The sequence below is a fragment of the Astyanax mexicanus genome, chromosome 18 (genome assembly GCF_023375975.1).
Source record: "Astyanax mexicanus isolate ESR-SI-001 chromosome 18, AstMex3_surface, whole genome shotgun sequence".
Taxonomy (NCBI): Eukaryota; Metazoa; Chordata; class Actinopteri; order Characiformes; family Acestrorhamphidae; genus Astyanax; species Astyanax mexicanus.
In genome coordinates, this window is record NC_064425.1 from 23,869,652 (window position 1) to 23,895,805 (window position 26,154).

The 26,154-nt window shown below is 37.9% G+C and overlaps 1 protein-coding gene across 3 annotated transcripts; it reads left to right on the forward strand.

Annotated features, from left to right (window-relative positions):
- Positions 1 to 324: 324 nt before the first annotated feature.
- On the forward strand, positions 325 to 25,550 carry rtn2a (reticulon 2a). 3 transcript variants are annotated; one of them, XM_007260901.4, is made up of 10 exons: positions 325 to 512; positions 3,639 to 3,692; positions 4,923 to 5,420; positions 8,534 to 8,719; positions 19,140 to 19,347; positions 20,284 to 20,422; positions 23,626 to 23,695; positions 24,588 to 24,634; positions 24,744 to 24,802; positions 24,941 to 25,550. In XM_007260901.4, the coding sequence occupies exons 1-10, from the start codon at positions 482 to 484 to the stop codon at positions 25,014 to 25,016; spliced, it is 1,368 nt and encodes a 455-aa protein (XP_007260963.2). In that variant the 5' UTR covers positions 325 to 481; the 3' UTR covers positions 25,017 to 25,550. The 3 variants fall into 3 exon arrangements, with proteins under 3 accessions (XP_007260963.2, XP_022542278.1, XP_022542326.1); XM_022686557.2 differs by lacking the exons at positions 325 to 512; positions 3,639 to 3,692; positions 4,923 to 5,420; positions 8,534 to 8,719 and adding an exon at positions 11,486 to 11,585; XM_022686605.2 differs by lacking the exons at positions 325 to 512; positions 3,639 to 3,692; positions 4,923 to 5,420; positions 8,534 to 8,719 and adding an exon at positions 11,695 to 11,801.
- Positions 25,551 to 26,154: the final 604 nt, after the last annotated feature.

Here is a 26,154-nt window from a genome sequence, read left to right on the forward strand (position 1 = left end):
AGGGATTCACAGCTCATTCCCATCAACAGGATGACAGGGCTCCCTCTAGGTTGCCTCTGCTAGAGCCTGCAGTATCTCTGTGGACAGAGAGAGGGAGGCAGGGATGAAGGGAGGGAGGGAGGGAGGGAGGGAGGAAGGGAGGGAGGGATAGAGTGCTAGGGAAATAGGAAGGGAAGGAGGCAGGCTGGGAGGGGCTGAGTGTGGAGAGAAAGGAGGGAGGAAAGGGAGGGTGTGCACAGACAGAAAGCAAGGGAGCAAGAGAGATAGAGAGAGAGGGAGAGAGAGGGAGAGGCAGCGGTGCACTATAGGAGGGGTGGAAGGAGGGGGTACAGAATGCCAGAGAATGTGAGGGAGCCAGGAAGAGGAGAAGGGAGAGATCCAGCGGAGGAGTGAGACCACCAGGAAGGAAGAGAGAGAGAGAGGAGGGGAGGGGTGTCCAGACTGGACGGACTGGACAGGCCCAGCAGTGCCTTGATGGAGCATGGGTCAGGTTATAGGATTCTCTCATTGCAGTGAGTAGCTCCTTTTGTTTCCTCAACCAGCAGCATCCCCCATTCTTTCCTCCCTCTCTCTCTCCATCTCTTTATCCCTTCATCTCTTTCATTGTACATATTATGTATGATCTATTCTCTGTTTTATAATGTGTACTTTGTAATAAATCCTTTGATCTGTGAAGATATCTAAGCTGAGATGTGTTCACTCCTTTGTTTTTGTGCTCCTCTATTCTGCTGATGCTGCAATGCTAATGTATAGTCTATTTCAGCCACCACCTGTATACACATGTGATTGCTAGTATTTGTGCTAGTGCATCAGTATTTAAATAAGGGGGCAGCTGTCAGTTTGAAATGGTTTAACAATAGAATGGGTGGCGTGTTGATCCAGCATTGCCTTCAGAAGTTGCCCTCGTGTATATTAACACAGAGTTGTGCATACAGATAGGCCTATGTGTTTTGTGCATTTGTGCATTTGTGTAATCAATGATCAATACATTTGTATTTTTTTTTAGATATTATACCCGTATATTTACAGGGGGTTCGCTATTTAATCAATATCTATATTTACAGCTCTGGAAAAAAATAATAGACCACTTAAAAATGAGTTTCTTTGATTTTACCAAATTGAAAACCTCTAAAATATAATCAAGAGGAAGATGGATAATCACAACCATCAAACTAAGCTGAGCTGCTTGAAATGTTGCTCCCAGGAGTGGCATAAAGTTATCCAAAAGCAGTGTATAAGACTGGTGGAGGAGAACATGACAAGATGCATGAAAACTGTGATTAAAAAGCAGGGTTACTCCACTAAATATTGATTTCTGAACTCTTAAAACTTTATGAATATGAATTTGTCTTCTTTGCATTATTTGAGGTCTGAAAGCTCTGCATCTTTTTTTTGTCAGACATTTCTCATTTTCTGCAAATAAATGCTCTAAATGACAATATTTTTCTTTGGAATTTGAGAGGAATGTTTTCAGTAGTTTATAGAATAAAACAACAATATTAATTTTACTCAAACATATACCTATAAGTAGCAAAATCAGAGAAACTGATTAAAAAACTGAAGTGGTCTTCTAATTTTTTTTCAGAGCTGTATAATTCAATGGTTGAGATTGGTTGGGTGTGAGATGTTATGTAGTAGAGACACATGGTGCTGACAGTTTACTGTATCAGTACACATATACATATAGAGAACATATACATTACAATTGTAAAATAGTTGTAGACTGTATTGATGGTTGAGTGAGTCAGACACCTGCAGATAAAAAAAAAACCATGAGGTTTATTAGAAAAGGTGCAACCTAAAAGAAAATCACATAAACCCAGTACAAGTAAATAGCAGAGACAGCAGAGAAATCCCAAGTGAGGGGATTCGAAAAAAGAGGGCAGACTTATCCAAAAGACAAAACCAATCCTCACAGTAAAGGTCATCAAAAAAAAAGTATATAACAAAATGTAACAATGTAACAAACAGAATCAATGTAACAACAAACAAAGACTGGTTTAAAGACTTAAAGAGGAACAGGTGAAAGTAAACAGTACTCAGGCGACTGTGAGCAGATGACTTTAAGTTCTGATTTGTTGATGGAGTCTCAAGTATTAAGCATCAAGTAAACAACCAATGCTCACTGATGCGATCCATGAAGGCCCCGCCTCACAACTACCAGATACTGTACCACAGGAGGCCTTTCAAGGTTTTGTCAAGTTTAACATACACCTCAACATATATAAAGTGGGTTTCCGAAAGCAAAAGTGAAAAAGAGCCGCGTAACTGACGTGTGTTTTCAGATAATCCACAAGAATCCACAAGAATCCACGCTTCAACTCTGACTTTTATTCAGCGTAAACTTCCATCTGAATATTCTAATTCAGTCCACAGCACAAGGACACGATCAGAAAACCATGCGTCTCCCCGGCTTAACGAAAAACTACCCCGATTCAGGCATATGACATGCTATATCACCTGACTTTAGCCAGAGTTCAAGGCCAAGTACTTAAAATAAATCTATTGCTGTGAACATAAAATTAATATACATTTAAAAATAAAGCATTTAATTAAAATAATCTAAAGCCATTTAGGAGGCATTTGGCTCCTACAATATAAATGCCTATATATGTAAAGGCAAAAGAAACAACTGCCATTTGCCTTTATAATGCTGCATTTTGACAACTCTGGTTTATTTCATACACAGATAGTGTGGTTGGGAGCTGTTAATGTTTTCTTACTGTAGTGTGGAGTCTGCAGGATGTAGGATGTATAATCGAATATTCAAAGTGAGCTCTTATCTGCTAAGCTGGGCTCTCTTAGCACCTGATGTACAGTTCCTGTTATTGTTATATGATTCTGACCAGTCGAGAAAGTTGCCTGCTAAGTACAAGTAGAACCTTCCAATTGGCTTAATTAGTGTGTTTTGAGTCCATTTTTTCTGTTATGCGGAATATGACATGCACTCTATGGTATAGCAATATTTTTGGGCATGAATATTTGTATTTAATATGAGTATTTATTTTGCTTTTGCTGGAGTTACTATCTCTACTTTCTCTAATGTGTGTTTTCTACTACATTTCGGAGCTATGCTGTGAGGATTTGATTGCATTCAGTGACAAGAACCTTAGTGAGGGCTGGATGTTGAAAGGATGATCACTGCCTTACACCATCACCAACTCCCTCTCAACTCCCTCTCAAATCCAAAAAGTACTTGATTTAGCCCCATCATTCCAGAGAACAGTTCCACCGTTACACACCTTAATACTGGGGGAATTCAATCCATTATAACTCACATCACGGTGCCAATAGTTTCATGTTTATCTGCTCCAGACAGTCCTATTCAACTGACAGTACTCTGACAGTTCTCTACATGGACTAGGCAAGCTGTGTGTGTTCATCTGTGTGCACATTTATGTCAGCAATTGAAGTAGCTGCATTCCTTTTATTCGTGTACTTTAATTCACCAGTAAGTGGGGAGGGTATTTTATTTTACAGCATCTGCTTCATGGTCCAATTTCATATTCAAATGGATCTGCCCTGGCTGGATATGCCTCGGCCTTTGCCAAAGTAATTTAGAGAGGAGAGCTGTATGCTAATGCTTGTGTGCTGGTGGACTGGATGTAAACAGCTTCTGTTTTTTTTTTTTTTTTCAGAGGAGTTTGGCTCTGTGTCCTCAACACCTGACTCCACTCCTCCTTGTACAGATGGTAAGACCTGCTTTGCACTATATGTTCCATAGTTTCATAAAAGTAGCATATTCCTGGCGCAACTGGAAAAAAAAAAAAGTTTTCATGTGTTGACTCCATAATCCCTATCTGGACAGGATTAGTTTCTCAGGGGGTCCTGGGATATTTTCCTCTTTTATGGGGGGTCCTCTGTAATTTTATTATGGTCCGCATGCACATCTCTTAGTTTCGTCACCTTGCATTTAATAAAATAGCTATTTGTCCATTGCTATGTGCCATAATTACATTTTGGATGTGCATTTCCACGGAAATCCATGTAAACACAACAGCGAGTGGAAATGGAGGAGCTACTGAACGCGATGTCATGTGACCGAGAAAGCCAAAAAACTCAGTGGTCCTCCTGTTCCCCTAAGAAACTAATTCCGTCCGGACAGAGCTATAAAGTGACATGCCACAAAACAATAGGACAGGAACTAGTATTGTGTCAACTGTCTGTTTGCAAGGACAATTCTAGCCAGACACCACCGCTCACAATCATTACCACCCATTATGCTGTCTGCTGTGGGTGATAATGCCTTCTATGAGGTGTTCCTGGTTTAGCCGTGTAGCCGCGTAGCCTATTCAGCAGCCTGTGCTGTAGCCTGAGATGCACCTGTAGTTACAGAAAGATAACTATGCGTTGTGCAATGCTGACAGCAGCTGTGATTGGTCCACTGAGCCTTGAGTTATAAACTTCCCATTCCTGCTTTTACAGTTTAAGCTGCAAAGCAACATAGACACACAAACACAAAAGTATAAACACACACAGTGACTCTGGTTTCCTTGACAGAAAAGTATAAATCCTGTTTGGAATTTAGAGGAAAGTATGGGAAAATACCTTGAATAGACAGTAGCTGTGTGTTAAAATGCAGCTTCAATAGGCAATAGGTGGGGTGAATTTAGTTTCCGCCCGTTCTTCTTTGGCCTCCCATCTCCTTATAAGGCCGTTTTTTCCCGGCAGTGTCTTAATAAACTAGCCGAGGCAGCGATAGTGTATTGGGCCGCGACCCTGATAACATGGGTTCAATCCCACGTGAGGAGCAGTGTGTTTATTTATTTATATTTTGCCTGCTTTGAGATCAATTGCAATTGAGTTCAACAACACTCTGGGCTGGAGAGCTACTAGTCTGTAGCACTCCATCCCATTACATTACATTTATGCAATTCCTCATAAAGATATGACTGTCAGCTAATTCCACGCTTTTTTCTAAGGTGGCAACGAGGAGTCCGACTTTCCGGAGCTGATAACAGCGCGGGAGTGGTCTGAGGACGACGAAGGCCCTGAGGATGATGATGGTGGTCTCAGCAGCCCCTCTATATGGGGGACCCCACGCCAGAACTCCTTTGAGCTCACATTCTCCTACATCGCCTTCTCCGATGGAGAGGGTTCATCACGCAGAGACTCGGGCCGGCGCAGGACAGGGGGCAGGGGGAGGCGGGGCTCACTGCAAAGAGTGGACACTTTGGAAACACTCTTACCTCCAGAGTCCCCCACTGCCGTGTGGGACCCACATACCTTTCTGAGTGGAGATGGGGAGCAGGAAGTGGAGCAGGCTGGGGAGCATTCAGAACTGTCCCAGAACATCCAGAGGACTCTAGAAAACCCCATTCAAGATACATCAGACACTCCTGATAAAGACACGACAACAGCGGGAGAAGAGGAGGAAATCTCAGGGAGCCACTCACACTGCGTTACAGAGAGTTTTGAAAGTAAGAAATTTTATAAAAATATAAATCTTTGAGAATATAATTTGTCAGATCTTTCAGAGATATGAAAGCAGTTTTCCAGACAGGAAATAAGCCTAGCATTGGACTGCATGGCTATTTGAGGCGAGATTTTCCATTAATAGTCCTTGTCTGGGACACATATCTATTCCACGACTTTAGCCTTTCAGTAAATATTTATTTAATCACACTAAGGCCAATCCCTATTTCTCTTTTATATCCTTACCCCTTTTTTTGAGTGTAACCCTTCCCCTATGGAACAGAGTTACACAAGGAAGGGGTTAAAATCCTCCCTCTGGATCTCTGAGTGGTCCAGTGGGCTAAGCGCTGCCATTATGACCAGGAGATCGCTGGTTCGATTCCTGTTCATGTAGCTTGCCATCAGCTACCGGAGCCCTGAGAGAGCACATCTCTTCCAAGGATGTTGTTGATTAGCACTAGACATCTGTAAGCTGATGTATAGGAACTAAGTCTCTGCGCTTTCCTCCAAGTGCGCTGTGATGCTACTCAGCAATGCTGCATCAGAGGGAGCATGTGTTAGTCTTCACCCTCCTGGTGATAGGTGGAGGCCTATTGAGTGGGTGGGTAATTGGCCTTGTAAATTGGGAAGAAAAAGGGATAAAATTTAGAAATAAAATGATTAAAAAAAAATTTAATCTCCCTAAGAATTGGGACAACCCTTAAAGCATCTGATATAGATATTTAACAGTAGGGCACTAAAGTTCAGCAACCTAACTGCTGGTAAACTAGCTTTATGGCATCGTATGTCTTCAGAAAGGGGGCAGGTGGTGCAAATAATTCATTAATTCCTCTGCAATGGGGAGCTAACATTAGCTTTTATTTTTCTGTTCCACCTTAAATGCTGCAGCCTCTGTCATCGGTTGCACCATTTACGCTGGAACGGGAAAGTTAGCTTGCTGCCATCTTGCCAGTGATTTTCATATTTGTCTGTTTTTAATTGTGCCTCTGAGAAATCTCTGTTTAAAGGGGCATGTAGACCTAACATGTCCCCCTCCAGCCTAAAAAGAATCAGAACACCCTATCCCTAGACGTGCACACACAAAACAGAGGGGGTAGGACTAACTGGTAGGACCAAGGGGTGAAATGCAATTGGGTCTAACTTACTTAGCTAAGTAATATAATTATTTCAAATACAAACAAAATCAGTAAAATTATAGTTTAAATAGATGTAATAACAGATGACATGATCATAAATTGGTTTGGATCCAATTCAAGACTGGATACGAAAGGGTCTCAAATCTGATTTGAAAAGACTGAATTTAACATGTCAGAAGAGACCTTAAAAAAAGTTCTGTGTAATATTAAAGCAAAAAAAAAAAATGAATGAAAATAATAATACCATTCCTCAGTTATGTTTGGTAGACTACTAGCATGGTCCTGATGAGAGCCAGTTTCATCACTTTTCATTATAAGGTTTTTGATGGTCTTTGCGACTGCACTTGAGTTTTTTTTTTCTTTTATTTCTTAAAGTATTTTTTTATTAAGTAGTTCTTGCTATAAAATTTGATTAAATTAGAACATTCCTCAATGAAATTCCTCAATAATTCCAGGTGACTCTACCTCATAAAGCTGACTGAGAAAATGCAGCCAATATATGCAAAGCTGTCATCTAAGCAAGAGATGGCAATTTACTTAACATTTTTTTGTTTACTAAATAACTTAATGTTTTCTTTATAGTTTGGATAAGTTTACTATTAATCTACTATGCAGATTTTTTTAAATAAAGAAAAACATCTGAATTTAAGGTGTGTCCTAACTTTCGCTTGGTACTCTATGTATGAGGAAACATTGAGGGAGCTGTCCAATGCTTTATGAGCATGCTACGACATGATTCACAGGTATGACAGTGTAAGACTAACACAATGACATCGTGATCTGACTCAGATGCTTCCCATCTTATCTAGCCAACCTTCAGGCAGACAGAAAACCTACAGTTGTAATTACAGTCAGACACTGTGGAATGACTGAAAACTGTGAGTTGACAGAAAATTACTTTTTAAATTCTCTTGTTGTAGCTTGCTTTGTATTTTCATCAGCCATGTGTACATATGCCCCATTGTCAGACGCCAATTTGTTTAAGCTAAGCTTAGCATGGTATGTTGCTAACTTGCCAAAGGCTCACAGCTTAACCTTCCTGGGTGAAACTCCCACATGTGAAATTTGGTTCAACTGGACTATAATCTATTTACAGATCTACAGACAGTTATAGGAGTTTTATATGCACTGTTAAATAGCAGTTATGTGAATCTGAGTGCATGAAACCTTTTAGTGGCTTCCAGATTCCACAGAACATGGCGAAAGTCATGGGCCACAACACTAGTTCCTGTCCAATGACTTTTGGTCTGTAAGTGTGTTGTATAACAATAGGTTAGGCATAAGGTAGTCTATTTGTTACCATATCCTTTCTCTAGAGTAGGAAATTTCAGATACCACTTTAAAATAAGGCTCCCTTATAAAGGGTTTGTAAATAGTTTATAAGGGAGTTTAATAATAGTTATTTATTAAGTCATTAATTATTAATAAGCAGGTACAACACATAAAATATAACAGTGGCCTGCTGCGTACTAAATAGAGTGTTTCCGTATTCATTTATATTGTTAAACCTCAGATCTTACTAAATGCTTTTCTTTGGGTTTTTTTTTATCAGTCAGCATTAACATTTCTGTTAATAACTTTATTAATTTAACTATAATAACATATTAAACAACTAAACTGACATTCTATATGACTTTATTAGATGTTAAAAAGTCATTGTCACTGTTGCTTTTTCTATTCATGTGTTGTAAGTGCTTATTAAGTTTTTTAAATATTTACAACTTAATTTATTACTATTAAAAACTCCTTTATGAACTATTCATAAACCCTATATAAAGGAGCCTTATTTTAAAGTGCTACCATATTTCACATTAAAACAACCCGAGTTACACTACAATGACCAAATTTTATATATATTTTATATTTTAGCTGGTGCAAGCTGCTGAAAGCCCTTTCTAAGACACTGCCTGTAGATATACAGCTGCCTTAAGGAACTTTAAGGAGACTCGCTTAAGTAATTCTATCTTGTGTTAACTGCACAGTTCAACAGCTCCATGGATCAGAGCTCCCTGTCACCACAGAAACCACGGCCACATCGCAGGCTGAGGACAGGACACGCCTCTCACTTGCTCCAATTGGTCAAAACACTCAGGAAGAGCTGACCCGAGAACGATGGATTTCTACTCTCGACCTATCAGAGGGCCAGACCATCCACATCCATATAGCAGGTGAGTCTGCAGATTGGCTGGTATCTTTCCTGAAAGTTTTTTACAGGCTTATCATATCCAGAGTGTTTTCAGGTACGGCACAATTAAATGTAAGACTTTTTAGTTCCTCTCAGAGACAAAAGTATCACAATAATAAAATGGAAAAATGCACTCAACACCCATATTTTGAGTGTACAGATTTTACAGTAAGCTTTTGCTTACAATATTTCAAACCAACAATTAATTATTAGTTTTGCACGAACAAAATTTAAACTTTCGTACACTAATAATACTAATAGTAAATTGGAGGTATCCAAACGTTTTTTTTTTTTTACACATTCCCATGTCTGCAGTACTGTCTCCTCTACCTTACTACAAGTAATGAACTGAGAATTTGCAAATTGACAAACACAAGGTTTGTCAAAAAATAAAATGAATGTAAGGCATTTTAAGACAAAGGACTTTTTTATAGCTAAATCAATTCAAGGATTTTTATAAAATTAAAGCTTGAATTAACCTACTGTTTTTCGCTTAACTCTGTTTCCTCCGGTAATTTTAAACACATCTCTGTTTTTCGTCACCCTGCATTTAATAAAATAGCTATTTGTCCACTGCCACAGGCCGTAATTACACTTTGCGCATCCGCTTTCATGAAGATCCACATAAACACAACAGCGAGTGAAAATGGAGGAGCTACTGAACGCAATGTCATGTGACAAAGAAAGCCTAAAAACTCACTGGTCCTCCTGTTTTTTTTTTTTCAATTTCAGTCTGGATGCAAGAGTTTTATTACTGAGTAGAAGTGTGAAATATTTTTCACAGATGTCCCCCTAAGAAACTAATCCTGTCCGGATAGGGTTTTAGATACACAATTAAGACCAGTTCTGCAATAACAAAAAGGCAAAAAGAAGACCAGAATTAAACTTACAGATTTTGGAGCAAACTTGTTATTTCTTTATTTCTCATACCAATATTTCAAACAAACATAAATTAATTCAACATTCGGTTTATCAAACTCAATTCCATTAAATTTACATGTAGCAAATCCTAGAATACCATCTAAAAGTAATGAACATACAACTAAATAGCATCCCTCACAGCCAATAATACCAAATTAGGAAGTTTAATTTAATTTAAAGTTTTAATTTAATTTTAAAAAGGAACTGTGCAAAAAAAACAACAACAATGGGCAATAGATTTATTTCATTTCTCACAGTAAGAATACTGATGAAGGATTAATTCAAGTTTACTGATCTCTATTAGACAGCTGATGAGAGGTAATCTTAGTACTCTGAGATGCTTGATAAATGAGGCCAATTGTATTTACTGTCAGTGGAATTTAGGGCATTTGGGAGGAGGATGTGAAACATTTTAAAACAAATTAAGCCCTTTTTTTGTAGAAATAAATGAAGTTAAGAACTGTTAAGACTTTACATATTCAAAGACCCCCTGATGTGGTGGTCTTGTTGGTGATATAAACAAATAGATTACTATTTAAAAAAATCCAGGCCTCTAAAGGCTAATCAGGCAGTACAGTAAGCGTCTTCCCTCCACTCTCCAGTGTTCATGGTTTAACATGGAAAGTCTCATGTTGTCTCCATGGCTACTCTCCCCAGGGTTCTCAGTGTAATGGTGTAATCATGCTAAGTGGGCTGTCTGCTAGTACGACTCCTCTCACCCACACAGATGAGTTAATTATATACATTAATATGTACATTCCAGGTTGCAGATCCAGCATGGTGGCTGTGTTCAGCCAGAACAAAGCTGGAGTTAGAGCAGGAAGACTGACTGAATGAGACAAGTAGAGTGAAGTAGAGTAATCATGATAATTACATTATGAACTTATTGCACAATTCACAGACATGACCTCAGTATTGCCCAGTGTTTTTATTAATTTTGCCATTGTTTTTGCTTTTTCTTTTGAGAAAAACCTTGTTTTTAACCATTTATCCATGACCATGTGTCACATTTTAAATTATGTCAGTTTACATATATACATATTTATATTATTATTATAATTTATTTTTTTTACTATGTTTGATTTTGTCAACCACCCTCTAGCAGTACCAACGCACTCCACTGGGTGCCCACAACTTATAAACGCTGTTCTATTCTGTATTTTTAATATGAGAACCATGTATTTCATTAATTTAAGGAGTTTATTCATGCTGGTAGCTAAAAATACTATATATTTCGTTCCTGTCCAATAAAAAAACAAGTATCTCCAAAACAGCAACTTTACAGAAGAGAGAAAAAAACATCTAAACTTTCAATGGAAGTCAATGAAAAAAGAGTTTATTTCAGGTCATTTTGAAGTATTTCTATTTGCCCGATCATCAAGAAATTTTGGCACAGTGTAAGGGACAGTTTGTCTGTTCACATTGTGTAGTAAATTAAAAATCGACAAAAATGTAGATACATTTTACAACAAATGAAAAAGGCAACTTGAGTTAAAAATATATCATGAAATTGCGCCTTGGTTAGCATTTAGTTAATGTTAACTGAAATAGTTAGCATTCTCATATCAAAGGCCTTTAAATATCTTTATTTATTTATATATTTATATATATATATATAGCCTAATGCAAATAACATCATTACTGAATGACAGTAAGATGACTGTAAGATCTTTTTTCATAATTTTTATAGATTGTTTTTAACTAAGTGTGTATGTCCCCCTCTTGCGTCCGACTGTGACTGGTCCTTCTGTCTTCTTTGTTGGGGGCGGGTACAATTGATCAGTGTTATTTTTGACCAGTGGGCAGGGAGGGGGGCTGTTGACAGGGCAGGCCAAAAACAGCTGCAGGGTCCTGGGGCAGAGCAGGGGGACAGAGATAGGCTCAGGAGAGGGCTCACCCTCAGGCAGCTAGCAGGATGGCCAGTAAAGGTGAGGAGCGTGAAAATCTGTGAAAGGACAGCTAAGCCCCCTCCGTGGGGTGCGTCGTCGCAGAAGGAAATGTGATCTTTAGGTGGGAGTATTTGTAACTTAGAGGGTGGGCAGCCTGGACAGCCTGGAGCTGTTGAGTGGCTTCACTTCTCTAGTGACAGGAGCTGGGCTCTGGGTGGTCGCTCCACTGTAGAGGTGCAGTGGTTCAGGAGGAGGGTCAGTCTCTTTTTTTGCTTTTATTATGGATTAGGTTGGTTGGGTTGACGTGTGTTGGTTGGTTGGTTGCTGGTTCTGGCTGTTTTGAATTTGAGTTATTGAATGAGTGTCTGAATGAATTTACACCTTAGAGATTGTATGTATTGTAATGTATATGGATCCAATATATTCAAAATATTAAAATATTCCTCTTTAGTGTGTGAGTGCAGGCTTGTGGTGTTGTAAGTGTTAAGCTCTGCATTTGTGCAATTTTAATGCTTATGTCCTTAATGTTGATCATTCTGTAAATATAATAATATCTCAAGCACAAAGCTCAAAGCTAGCTTAGTATGTGGTCTAATGTGCTATACTTGTTTTTTCTAGTTTTTTTACCTACTTATCAAAAACGATTTGACCCTGGTTTCTGTTTTACAGCATAAAAGATGAGTTACTGTCATCTAAACACAGCCGTAACATGGAAAACACAGCTGTTTGCTAATAATAGGATATAAACATAGAACATAAGCTGGTCGTTGAAAAGTGAATGGCAACCCGCAGACTTACAGAGTTCAGTCTGTGGATACAAGTCCTGTAATAAAGTGATTATTATACTTTAACAGTGATTAATGTTGTAAAATACAAGAAAGTGCAACATTCTAATATTGATTTTGACATCCCTGCTGAAAAATCCATTTCCGTTTAAGAGCAGCTTTTGCTGGTATCTGGTTTCAGATGGCCTAAGCTGGTCTTTGATGGTCCAGCTGAAAACATACCCTATGGTAAACTAGCTCTTGATAAGCATTGTGAATGTAGCTTTCAATTTTGGTCATGCTGATGGTCTTTTTGGTCATGCCGGTGTTCCTGTTATGTTATTGAACCAGCTTGGTAATTGATTGATAAGTTTGGTCAGATTGATTATATTTGTCGCTAGACCAGCTAAACCACTGCTAAGAGCGAGCTAAGCTAAACAACCAGCTAAAACATTTACATGTATTTATTAACTAAAAGCACAGTAATAACCCATGCTGTGTAGCAGACTTACATAAAAAAGTTTTTGCTCAAAAATTATTGTGATGCAGCACTGACTGTAATATGACGAACTGTCACATTCAAGTCAGATCCCAGCTGCTGCACCATGTAACTTTGGTGAAGCTGCATCTCTTGCAAGAAATGAGTAATGCTGCACATTATTGTTGGGCCATTTTTTTATGATTAATTTGGTTAATTCGAATTTTAGTTTCAAAATAGAGTAATTGTGATTTTACATACAGACATTTTATATTTTTAATCTAAAATATCTGAAAGCGCTTCTCATTTCAGAAGTGTTTATCCATCTTACCTTGGTTACTGGCGCCTCCCACAGACCAGCACGGGCATATATTTTCTCATTTTTAATTTTTTTATCACTGTTTCAGAACTTTCGTCACAAACACCCAGTGGGATAAAGCATATATTTAGCTAGAAATAAATCCTACTGTTTCTAAAAAAAAACTGCAGCATCATCGCTCTCTGGTGAGGAACAAAACGTTTTTTTACAAGAATTTTTTTTTTTGTCCATAATCACCCAGCACTACTGCATATACCATATAATCACACCGAAAAATAATTTGATATCATTCTCCCACCTCAGTTCTCATGTTTCTTTTAGGTCAGATGCAGAGTGTAACGCCACAGACGGGAGTCAGACGCTCGCGGTAAAAACAAAACGAGGCTTTATTATAAAGCACGTAAGCAGATAGCGTAGTCAGATAACAGGCGTGGGTCAAAGCCAGAAAAACAATCAACCAAAACATCAGAGCCGAATCACAAACCGAAAACGAAACCATAAACCAGAAGCAGAGTTCAAATAACCAGAAAATCACAATACAAACAGAACAAAAGGATAAGGCAATAACGTAGTCGAAAAGAACAAGAAAGGGTCATACACGGGAAATACAGACAGGAAAATAACGCTCAGTATATCGCTGGTGAACAGGGAAAATACCTCGCAACACGCGAGACAAACAGACTGATATTTATACTAAAACTAAATTACAAACACCTGAACACAGTCTAAAATTCCGGTGACGTAGAACGCCTGAGTGAGCCGCGGTTGGCTGAGTCCGAGCGCGTGGTGTTGACAGGTGCATGCTGGGAGGTGTAGTTCCGGACCGGGGATTGTCCATAGAAGGGAACGGCAGAGTCAGGGAAAGGAACTACAGAGTCTGTGGCAGGCGTGACACAGAGTTTTAGAACATGATTATTTTTTTGTCGTCTAAGTCTTCTCTTCGCTGCTAAAACTGATATTTAGTCCAATTTTAAGCTGAGCTAAAGGCGTTGTTGCCATGTGCCATGTGTTGCCAGAATTTTTCCTGTACCAGTTGTCTCCAGTTTTCAAGAGCATTTTGAAGGTATAGAAAACTACAAGTACTCACCACTCTCTGGCTTCATCTGTCATTTCTCTAAAGGAAGGTTCTGTGTCTTTTTCCAGTTTTTATAATAAAAGTATGAATGTGATGTGTGTAAGTGTGTAAATGCTGCAGTAGAGAGTATAGTAACATGATCTGTTCCAGCACTGCTTTAGTACAGACAAAGACTTTATAATTGACATGTCTTTAAAACTATTTTTAAAGCTCTTTTTTCCAAGTTTATTTGCTTTCTTTTTTAAACAATATCATTTTTTTTCAGTTACAATATCATATATATTTTTTTAACAATACCGCATTAGCATTAAATGCTAACCTCGCTAAGAGCAAGCTCTTTTGCCGTTCAGAAGTATTATCGGACGTAGCCTACTGCTAACCCTGGCTAGCACTGCTGGAGCAGTATTAGCATTAGCCGCTAATTATGGTAAGCGCTAGCACTTGTGCCATTCAGAGTTGAGTATTATCAGCCCGTAGCCAGCTGCTTACCCCTGCTGGAGCAGTATTAGCATTAGCCACGCTAAATGCTAGCTCTTTTGATGTTCAGAGGTGAGTATATTATACTGTAGTCTATGAAAATAGACCAGAAAATGGATGTTTATTGATAGTGCCTTATAATCTGATGCGCCTTATATTACGAAAAATACGGTACCAAAGTTACTTTTTTCAGTCATTAGTTTTTCTTAAAGGCAAACTTTTTGTACACTGGATTTTGTGCATTGTCTTGTTATTGACTGGACGTCAATAAGTAAGTGCTGCCAACAAAGTATGCAGAGAAACAGATCTGGTTTATGGTAAATAGGGCATAAAAAATAAAAAAGACCAGTGTTAATATTATGTCAAATCAGAGTAAATTATGAGATCTCATAAAAAACATGATCATTCTTTTTAATCTAGTTTTATGCATACCTTTATGTTGATGCTGCCCCCTCTCTGGCCTCCCCTAAATTGTCAGACCAAATCTGCAACACTGCTATCAGTATCAACTTTCCAAACACTTTAGCCGCTACGCACAGACCAGCTGTTATTACAGCGACAACAAAAGCTTTGGAATAATGACTGAAACGTGTGTGTTTACCAAGCTTTCCATGAATGTCCTCGCAGCTAATCCCGGAACAGCTCAGACAGAGTTCAGCTATACTTGATTGGGGTTTAATGTGGAGATGTACGCAGATAAAGCCCAGCGGTCTCAGCGGGTGCTGACTAAAGTTAGCCACATGAAGTAAGCCTGCACAGCCACCTGTCTCTGACAACAGCCAGGTGTGTGCCAAGTCAGTGTCTTACAGTAGCTCAGAGCTATAAATGGCCCACCTGCTGCTGCGCCCAGTCACTAATGTTTGAAGGCCAGGCATGAATGGAATTAGTAGTGAGGTAATTGTAAATAGATTAGCAGCATGCCGTCTATTGCCTTTATCTCAGAGACGGAGGGGGCTGAGGCCATTCATAATGGGAACTGATGTTGTTTATCTTTCTGTTGCTCTTTCTATGTTGAAAGATAAAGAATTTAAGATCTCTTTTGAGTATGTCCTGAGCTTTTTCCTCAAGGAATCTTTCAAAACTTCTAACTGGCTACATCAGTTGAGCTAATTTGCCCATTGTCGTGACTTTTTTTGGAAGATTAGACTTTTATAAGGTTTGGTGTAGGGGTAGGAGATATGGCCCTAAAATAATATTACGATATTTCATGGTATAATCGCGAATAACAATACTCTTGGCGATATGACAAAAAAATAAAAAATACACAACTGCAACAAAACAAAATTTACATTTTATCATTGTATACGATATGATACAGCACACACCTAACTAAGATGTAAAAAAAATACAAGACTTTTAGCAGATTTCTAACAGAAGTCAATGATCCAGATTGTCATGATACTAATAATGCACTCCATATATCTCCATATATCCAGGGTTAAAGTAAAATAAGTGATACTGGACAAATATAATCTGTCTCTAGTAGATATTTAATTGTAAATGAGAAATGTGTGAATTTTTCTTTTGCTTAAACAGCAAAAAAGTAGGACCCTGATGTGATGATTAGGGGTGAGTGTTATGGCACAATATTTCAGGGTATAATATCGTTCATGATATTCAAAAATGTTGGCGATATTATCGTGTACGATATGATATGGCACACCCCTAGTTGGGTGTGTAACTAATTTAATGTCAAATGGTTTTTATGTGCTGTCTTCTGCTGTCTTCTCCACACATATCCAGAGGTGTTTTGCTAACATACTGTATTCTGCGTCCAAAAATTACGTAAAACCTGAATTATTGTCAGTGCTTCATTTAAACATTCTGATAAATCAAAACATAGTTTTCTTTGGTGAATCTAAACAATATATACTCTATATCACTATTCTTTTGTGCCAGAATATTACTGTTAGCACTGTCCTGGGTTAGAAATGTTATTAAATCCAATTGATAATAATGAATTTTACAGTATGCTTTGCATCCAAACATTATAAAACATGTCCACAGAGAGAGGTTGGACAGTACGGTGGGTACGATTTAATAATTGTACCATACTACTGCTATGCTGTACTGTTGTTGATGTGCAGTGCAGCCATCTTGGATTCTAAACTCAGGAATGGTGAGGCCTTTCTGACTTTTTAAGTTTTCAACTTAGAAATTCTAATATCCAACTTATTTTTTACTTTTATTTTTTACTCTCTGTTTCTCTATCCGCACAAATCTAAATCATGCAATCGTGCCAACCCATAAGGCAGCATTAAAGGTTCAAAAATTTTAATGTTTAAAATTTTAACTCCTAAAATAGACCTAAATGCAACACTTGTAGACAACACTTGTGGACAGGAGGCCAAAATGCAACCAAAACACTTCCATTAATAAGCTACCATTAAAAAATGCTTCCATATATATGTGGAAACACAGGGTCAGTGTGAGTCTCCAGTGATATATCTGTGGCTGGGAGTCCATAAAAGCTCTTTCTTGACCGTGCATACAGTATATCCACCTAATTCAACACAGTTACCAGCACAAGTTTAATATGCTTTTGAGACACTAAATCTGAGAGGGCAAAGACCTCAGTCAAGGGGGAAACCTCAACTGAAACCTCAGCCAAGTTTGATCAGATACACAGAGAATTAGTGGTGTTTTTACTGTACTACAGCAAGAAACAGGAAAGAAGTGCTACCTTTCTTCATTTCACTCCAGATCATACGTTGTACTTTCATCCACTCTCAAGTAAATATTTTGTCAGATATTTTAATAGTAAAAAAAAAAATAATTTTGAATTACTCATAAAATCTGCACTTGCGCAGATCACCATATTCACAGAGGCCTTTCCTCACTAGCGCTCTGCACGTGATGTAAACAGTAAGATGACTTTTTGCTGAAGGGTGGGATTTTATCTGTAAACAGACACTATGCTGAGCAATACAAGAACTCTTCACATACTATTCACACTTTAACCTGCAATCAGTGGTGTTGTTACTGAATTTCTTCTGAAGCTCTGGCTTCATATGGCTTCTGTGTTGCTGTGTCATTTTATATTTATCATAATGAAAGTCTGAATGTGCTTCGTGTTGTGTAAATGCTGCAAGGCTTTGGAAATTGTCATTATCTTTATTTCCATTGCTACCTACCAGATGTGAGCTGTTAACCAATGAATAAATGAATAAATACATTATGATATATAATCAATATATAATTTTTGTCAGGTTTTGTTACAATATATTTTTACTATTTAATTTTTTATATTTATATACAGCTCTGGAAAACAATAAGAGGCCTCTTAAAATTATGAGTTTCTTTGATTTTACCAAATTGAAAATATATATTCCTCTTGAATATAATCAAAAGGAAGATGGATGATCACAAACCATCAAACCAAGCTGAACTGCTTGAATGTTTGCACCAGGAGTGGCGTAAAGCTATCCAAAAGCAGTGTGTAAGACTGGTGGAGGAGAACATGCCAAGATGCATGAAAACTGTGATTAAAACCAGGGTTATTCCACCAAATATTGATTTCTGAACTCTTAAAACTTTATGAATATGAACTTGCTTTCTTTGTATTATTTGAGGTCTGAAAGCTCAGCATCTTTTTTGTTATTTTAGCCATTTCTCTTTTTCTGAAAATGCTCTAAATAATTTTTTTTTTTAGAATGTGGGAGAAATTTTGTCCGTAGTTTATAGAATAAAACAACATTGTTCATTTTACTCAAACATAAACCTATAAATAGTAAAATCAGAGAAACTGATTCAGAAACTGAAGTGGTCCCTTCACTTGTTCCAGAGCGGTATATTATATATTTATTATAGTTTACTGAAAAACTTTGTACACTGACTGGACCTGAAAATAATAAATGGCAAAATAAAAGGAAAAAAAATAATTTGTAACACCAAAAAACACTGTATATTTATCACTGACTGAAAATCAGACTATTTTCACACAAACAACCCTTTTGGAATTAAATCATATGCAGTAACAATATTGTGCTGCAGGTATGATATCACAATATGGTCATTTTTAATATCATGTATAAAGTAGTTTTAAATAGATCAATATTTACAATGTACTGTCCAGCCCTAATGGATAGTCAGTGAAGTCAGTTGACTGGAAAAGATACAGTATGTCATAGTGTGGATGCCATTTGTCTTTCTTCATTCACTTCATCATTGAGGAAACACTGTGGAATGGCTTTTAGTTCTGACTCTCTGAAACAGGCGGCATGAAGAGTGGGTGGATGTAGAGTTGAGTAGTGTCAGCAGGTGTTTTAAGTCACTACGGCTAAATTCTGCATTTCCCTCCCTTCCTTCACAGCCTATATTTAGCCCTGTCTAGTCCAATAGCTTGCCCTCAGCTTCCCTCACAGACCACTGAGCTCTCTGCTGCAGCACCAGCATTTTCAGCCATGCAGTGCATTACCCAAGTCCTTAACACACTGAGCAAAACTGATAACATCCATTTATTCTGTCTCTCTCTCTGCAGTTATGGACCTGATCTACTGGAAGGACATGGAGCGGACGGGCATGGTCTTCACCGGGTTGGTGGTGGGCCTGCTCTCCCTCTTCCAGCTCAGCATCATCACAGTGGTCTCCACTCTTTCACTGGCCATCATGTGCTTCACCATCTCTGTGCGAATCTACTGCAAACTGCTGCACTCCCTGCAGCTCAGAGATGGTGCACATCCCTTCAAGTGAGCATAATGTCTCCACTCATCACATCTCTCTTCTTCTCTTCTCCTTTCTTATCATTTTTCATCATTATATTATAATTTCCATTTAATTTATTACCTATTTCCATTTCTATTCTCATTTAATCTCTTCTCTTCTACTCCTCATGCCATTTCTTGCTGTCTCCACTCTTCTCCTTCCTTTTCATCTCCTCTCCTATTATCTACTTTTCTTTTTTCTTTCCTTCTTTTCTTTTTTCTTTCTCCTGTCTCAGCTCTTGTTTTATCTTGTGTCTTGTCTTTTCTTCTCATCTTATTACCACATCTCCTTCTCTCCTTTTTTCTTTTCTTTATCTTCTCTCTTCTCATATTTCTATTATATCTTATTTCTTTTTATTTGGTTTCTTTTCATGTATTCTTTTTTCTTTGTATCTCCTCCCATCTCATTTACTTTTTTCATTTCTTCACTTATAAATGTCCTTTATTCTTGTCTCCTCTCTTTTAGTCTCCTTTCCTTCTCATCTTTACTCCGTATCTTCTCTTATATCATTTAATCTTTCTTTTCTCATTTTTCTCATCATATTCTCAATTTTCATTGCCTCTCTTCTCTTCCTCTTTATTTTTCTCATATTCTTTTCTATTGCCCCATCCTCTCGTCTCCTTTTTTCTCATTTCATATCCTCTCCTCGCTTTTACTTTCTTCTCATCTTCTTTTCTATTGTTCTGTCCTCTCTTCTTTCTTTTATCTCCTGTCTTTTCCTCCTGTCACATCTCTTCCCTTCTCACCTCCGGTCTTCTCCTCTGATCTTCTTTTCCATTGCCCTGTTTTTTCATCTCATCTCCTCTCTTTGCTTCTTCTTTCTTCTCAACTCATCTTCTTTTAAATTGTTCAGTTCTCTCTTCTTCCTTTTTCTCAACTCTTGTTTTGTTGAGTATCTGTATTTGCTTGATGTTCTACAGGTCATACCTGGAAATGGACATTGGCCTGGTTGGTGAACAAGCTGACCAGTACATGCAGAGGGGAATCGTCCTGATCTACTCTGCTCTGGACACACTGAAGCGCCTGGTTTTTGTTGGAAGCCTGTTTGACTCTCTCAAGGTGAGTCTCGTGGACTGAATCCAAGCAGTCCGAGTCCATTTATTACAGATTCAGTTGGGTTCTCTTCCACTACACTCTTAAAACGAACTCTTTTGGAACAATGCCATAGAACCCATTTATTAAAGTCTGGACTTTGAATCCAGTTCTGAGTACTGAATTTTCTAATCACTTAAAATTATGGGAACATTGACATGATCCATCAGTCAATGAACAAGAACTGGTGAAGATTTGAAAAAGGGTGAAGATTTATAGGCCTCTGCCATGAAAGGGCCACTTTTGGATCCCTGATACAACTTTTCATAGAAGGCTTCTGTTTAGCTCATAGTAACCCAGACACAAAAGTGTTTTAGATTCTGAATCTTACATATTTTGCATGGCTTATCTTGGCTATCTTGCGTTTTCTTTTACACAACCAACAGCTCTAACATTGCAGAATACTGTATGATTATTACACAAATGCTGCATCATACACTATATGAAAGATAATTATTAGAAGGCCTGCTCTCTACTGTCTAAGTAAAGTGTTCTACTAGATTTTCAAAGCATTGCTGCAAGGATTTCATTGTATTCAGTAACAAAAGTGTTAGTAAGCGTTAGTAAGATCAGGGTGTTGAATGGACACCCACATCATCCCCAAATCCCAAACTCATCCCAAAAATATTGGTTGAAGCACCATCATTACATAGAGTACAGTTTCACTGATCAATAGCTTAATTTCTACCTGCAATTAAACACTGTGTCAAAAGGATCATGCTGATCTGCTCCAGATACTTTTTTAAAGGGACTAGAGAGGTTGGCAATGGGTGCAGTGAAAAGTAACTGAATGGTATTCATTTAAAGGGATGTATAGTGTGGTTGATGTAATTAATACCTATACTAATTATATAACTATGTAAGAATCAGAGGTAGCCATTTAAACATTTACTGCCCAGAAGTTTTTTTCCACAAAGGTTTCTCCTTCTACTTCATGTTCCTTTGCTTTGTTTTGACATACATTCAGTCTCGGATAGATCTCCTCTATCACATATCTTGTTACGGATCTCTCTCTCTGTTCTCTCTATCCTTCTGCACCCATTAGACTGCAGCCCTGCTTCTTTCTGCTGAATTATGTTAGCCTATTGACATTTACAGAGGCAGAACTGCTCCTTTGTTATCATCCTCAATGCCCTGATGCTCCAGCATTCTCATTATTCTAAATATGCATTTCAGCTGCCCTCTGGCATCAAACCTTCCAGATTCAGATGTAATCAAACTAACAACATCTAACAACAGACTTATTAATGTTTCAAATTGATATTTAAAATGCAGCAAATGTGCTCTACCTGATTTCCTTCATCATTTCTATATTTCTTATGTCTGTACTTTTATCTGAGGCTGCTTAGCCTTCATCTGTCCTTCCCTCCCTTCCTCTGGCATTAGCGTTGGGAACACTGTATTCTGATCCCTACTTTCCACTCAATGCTGTGTTGACACAGAAGACCATGTATGAGGTTTCTCTGACTATATTTCTAGCCTTGGCTCCTCCATGTAAGTCTAGACGTACAGATTGACTCCACATACATTAAAATGGTCCTATAATATATAGTGTAAACACTACAGTGTGAGTCTTGTGTATTCAAGAAACGAAGTTCCTATCACTGACACAGGAGTTTATTTGGCCATACTCAGCCTTATTTTAAGCTCACTATGTATCACTATACATAGCACAAAAAAAGCCCATTAACCCCTTATACCCTGTCAGAATGAATAAATACATTCCATAGGCCCTAAAATAGAACCCTGTGGGACACCAAAACGTATAATATTTCAAACAATTACCAACACATTCACAGTAGTGTATGCATTAGAATTCATAATTAAATAATAAACCTAGAGTTCAATGCACAAATGCATTATTATTGTATTATTATTATTATGTCAGTTATTACTGAGACAAGATAGTATTGTGCAAAAAAATGGTTATTGCAAAAGTTCTACTTAATAAAAATAACACTTCTTGTAAACAAATATGTCACCACTGAGTGGCGAGATCTGTAAAGCTAAGTTAGTTAAGTACACAAAACTGCAATTCTTAAAAAACATTTTCAGAGGAGTCAGACAAGTCAAATGCGTGCTGGATGTTAATCTATACAGATTTCTCTCCTAAAAACTGTTTATTTGGGTGAGTAAAGCGCTTATGTTTATTTACAGTTAGCTTAGATTTAGAGATTTCTACTACAGCGGGAGCATTAGCGGCTAACCGACAGCTCTACACTGAGGAACCCTGAGTGTTTCAGTAAGCCAGGGTGATATTAGCTAGCGGTTCATTCCATTAGGTATTAACACGGTAAATGTGCAGACTACAGTCCGATATACTTACCTCTGAACGGCAAAAGAACTAGTGCTGTGGTTAGCGAGTAATGCTAATATTGCTCGAGCTAGCAGTGCTAGCCGGGATTAGCAGCAGGCCACAGGCTGATAATACTCACCTCTTTATGGCTAAAGAGCTAGCGCTCAGCGTGGCTAGCCACTAATGCTAATACTACTGGGGAAACTAAACTGAAACTCCTGTATAATGCAGTACTTTAGCGGAGTGGCTTCACTGCTTTTTACAACCTGACTGGTAAAATTCATATATAAGGCGCACCGGATTATAAAATGCACTGACAATTTTGGGGAAAATTAAAGGATTTTAAGTATGTCTTATAGTCAGAAACATTTTGATAATGAAAAAAATAATACATAATGAAACAAATAATAAAACACAGTGAAAAATAGGATTTGTCCACCTTTTTATGATAATCTGTGCCCCTCATTCAGTCACTCTAAAAGCCAGTGCTTAGTGCTGCACCCACTTAGATGCAGAAGTCTATTTAGAAGGAGCTGAAGCCCAAGTTCTTACATTTTGACCTGTGTGGTATGTGTGATGTGTCACACATGTGCTCCTCAGAAGCAGAGGGGTTAAGAGGGATCTCATTCTTTCACTGCAGGGGTCTCTAGTTTCAGACAGGGGGCACTGGAATAAACACACTGACTGATATTAGCAGAAACTCCATCTCTTCAATGACAAGCTCATCAAGTGTTAGATAACATCACTATCCATTACCAAGGTACCGGACCAAAGGCCATGTGGAAAGGTGAAGAGTGTCAGATGACCGGGACACTGAATGGTCTGTGCGCTTTAATGTGTGTATTACTGAAGTGACTTCCTCCTCTGTTTGCAGTTTCTGCTGCTGGTGTACTTGGTGACGTATCTGGGAGCCCTGTGCAATGGCCTTACTCTGCTAATCATTGGTATGTATGCTTTGATGTGCACTATGACATCTAAGTAGTCTACACTAAAAATAGCAATGAATTGAACTGATTTAAATGCTTACACTTATATACACCAATCAGACTCCTTTCTTAATAATGTCTCCTTGTTACTATTTTATTAACTGCACTAAGCATATAGGGCCACTTTGTAACAAATAACAGAACCTAATTACAGACTACCCTCCTCTTTAATGGTCAGGACCCCACAGGACCATCACAGAGCAGACATTATTTGGGTGGTGGGTCATTCTCAGCACTGCTGACTGCAGATTGTTGACTGTTGTCAGGGTTAAAATAGATCAGTGGCACACCTGTGTTTTCTGTTGCCAAGATAGCGATACACCAGAAATTAACCTGAACACACATCACTTTTACTGGCGTAGATATATTCATTAACACTGTTCCTTTTTAAACAATGTATTCATGGGATATACAGACTACAGAAAACAGACTATCCATGGGATGTAAGATAGCAATGAGTTTCATGAAGCACTTTGCACAGGGTGTAAGATATAGTCACTGCTGGACTGAGATTAGTCCAGTCATCAGAATTCCAGCCAATAGTGTCCAGCATCCTGTTTGTTTGGATGAAGGACTAGAGGATTTCCAACACAAGCTAGTTTTTCAAAACTGCTGCTGCTGCTTTTTCTGATCCATGGATACCACCTTAATAATTCATGATCTGTATTGGTCCTCTGTAACTGAAGAACAAGGTAAGGAAGATAATAAACCAATTTTATAGGACTATTATAGAACTATGAGCTATATATTATGCAAATTCCAGGAAAGCAAAGAAAATAGGAAGATGTATTCAACTGTAGCATTTGAATGCAGCTCTAATAGAAGCTCTCTTTACTTATATTTTTCACAGGTGTGATTGCAGTCTTCTCTGTCCCTCTCTTCTACACTCGACACCAGGTAACATTCTCATATTCTTATAAAGCTTTCTAAAAGCCTGCCTGCTCATGTTATTAGAGATATTCGTTGGTTGTTTGGTTCTTGTCTGAGATAATGTTCTTTCTTTCAGGAAAAAGTGGACACCATCTTGGCAACAGTACAAGCCCATGTTGATAACATTAAGGACATGTGAGTGTGGCTCCTCCTTTTGGCCAAGCTGTAAAACACATTTTAAAGCCTCAACTTTATTTTATGTTGGGACTTATTAAAGTTGGTTAAGTTTTTCATACTTAAATGTTATTTCTTTATTCTTATTCTTCTCCACAGTCTGAGTCGACTGGTCCAGGGTGGTGGTCCTCCTCCTGACCCCACCCCAGGTGGAGCCAAACCCAAAAGTCAATGAGGTGGAGTCACAGAGAAGCAGAGAAGTCATCAGAGGAAGAAGGAGGAGCTATAGGCTGTCACTCAGATGTCTTAATCAACTGTTTGGAGCACCACTTTCAGAATAATACAGGATGAATGAGATACTTGGCACGAGAATAAGGATCTATAAATGATGCACAGAAACCACCGTGGAGGTGCAGTTTGATTTTAATGTGTGGTCTTTGGTAATGTGTGGCTCTTGGGTGATCAGTGGAATCCTGAACGTCTGTCTGGAAAGAATTGGATGGAAACTGACGATGTCTTTGAACCATCAAGCCTTGAACATGCAGACTGGAGCACCAGAACCTTTTTTTTAAACACGAATGACTGAAGTCTGCACTAAAGATGAGCCAAAACCATGTAGCGCAGGACCAGTTTACCAGGTCATCCCAGGTCATCTTTCACTTTTAACAGTTTTAAAGAGAATGGCGTGTGTGTATGTGTGCAGTTTTGGACATGCAGCTGAATTCCTGTTAACACATGTGAGAGATATTAAAACTACAATGCCATTTTATTTTATTCATCATTTTCATTGTTTCCCATTGTCTATTTAAATCCGTTCTTTTAACAAGACCCCTTTAAAACAAAGCTTATTTACATATAGTTTTGAAGTCATATGGCATCCACCAATAAAAAGTGTAATTAACAAGTAATTAAAATTACTTTTACTTGAATTATATTGTCACTGTTGTGCAAAAAACTTTAAAATCTTAAAAATTTGTAGTTTTTAATTGATTTTAGTGTAAAAAAAGTTTATTTCAAGTCGATTTAAAGCATTTCTATTGGTCAATTCCTTTATGAAATTTTAAAATGATTTAAAGAACAACTGCCACATTTGAATTATGTCAAAAAATAAAACTCGGTAAAAATGGACATACAGGGTTTTTGCATGACAGCGACAATATGCTGCCAGTGTATTACAAAATATAATCAGAACAGTCTATATTGCAAAATATTTTAAATATATTACCTGATATATAGGAATCTATTATGAAAGGAGACAGATAACATAATACAGTATTGCCGACACACACCCAACACATACTGAAATCAGATTGTGGGACATTTTGGCTTGATGAGATATTTTCCTTCACCTACACTGAAGGACAAATCAATAT

Excerpts from the sequence above, each read along its gene's own strand:
- rtn2a (XM_007260901.4), top strand. The coding sequence starts at position 482 with ATGGGTCAGGTTATAGGATTCTCTCATTGCA. Across the intron at positions 513-3,638 it reads TATAGGATTCTCTCATTGCA|AGGAGTTTGGCTCTGTGTCC; the intron begins GTGAGTAGCTCC and ends TTTTTTTTTCAG. Across the intron at positions 24,803-24,940 it reads GTTGATAACATTAAGGACAT|TCTGAGTCGACTGGTCCAGG; the intron begins GTGAGTGTGGCT and ends TCTTCTCCACAG.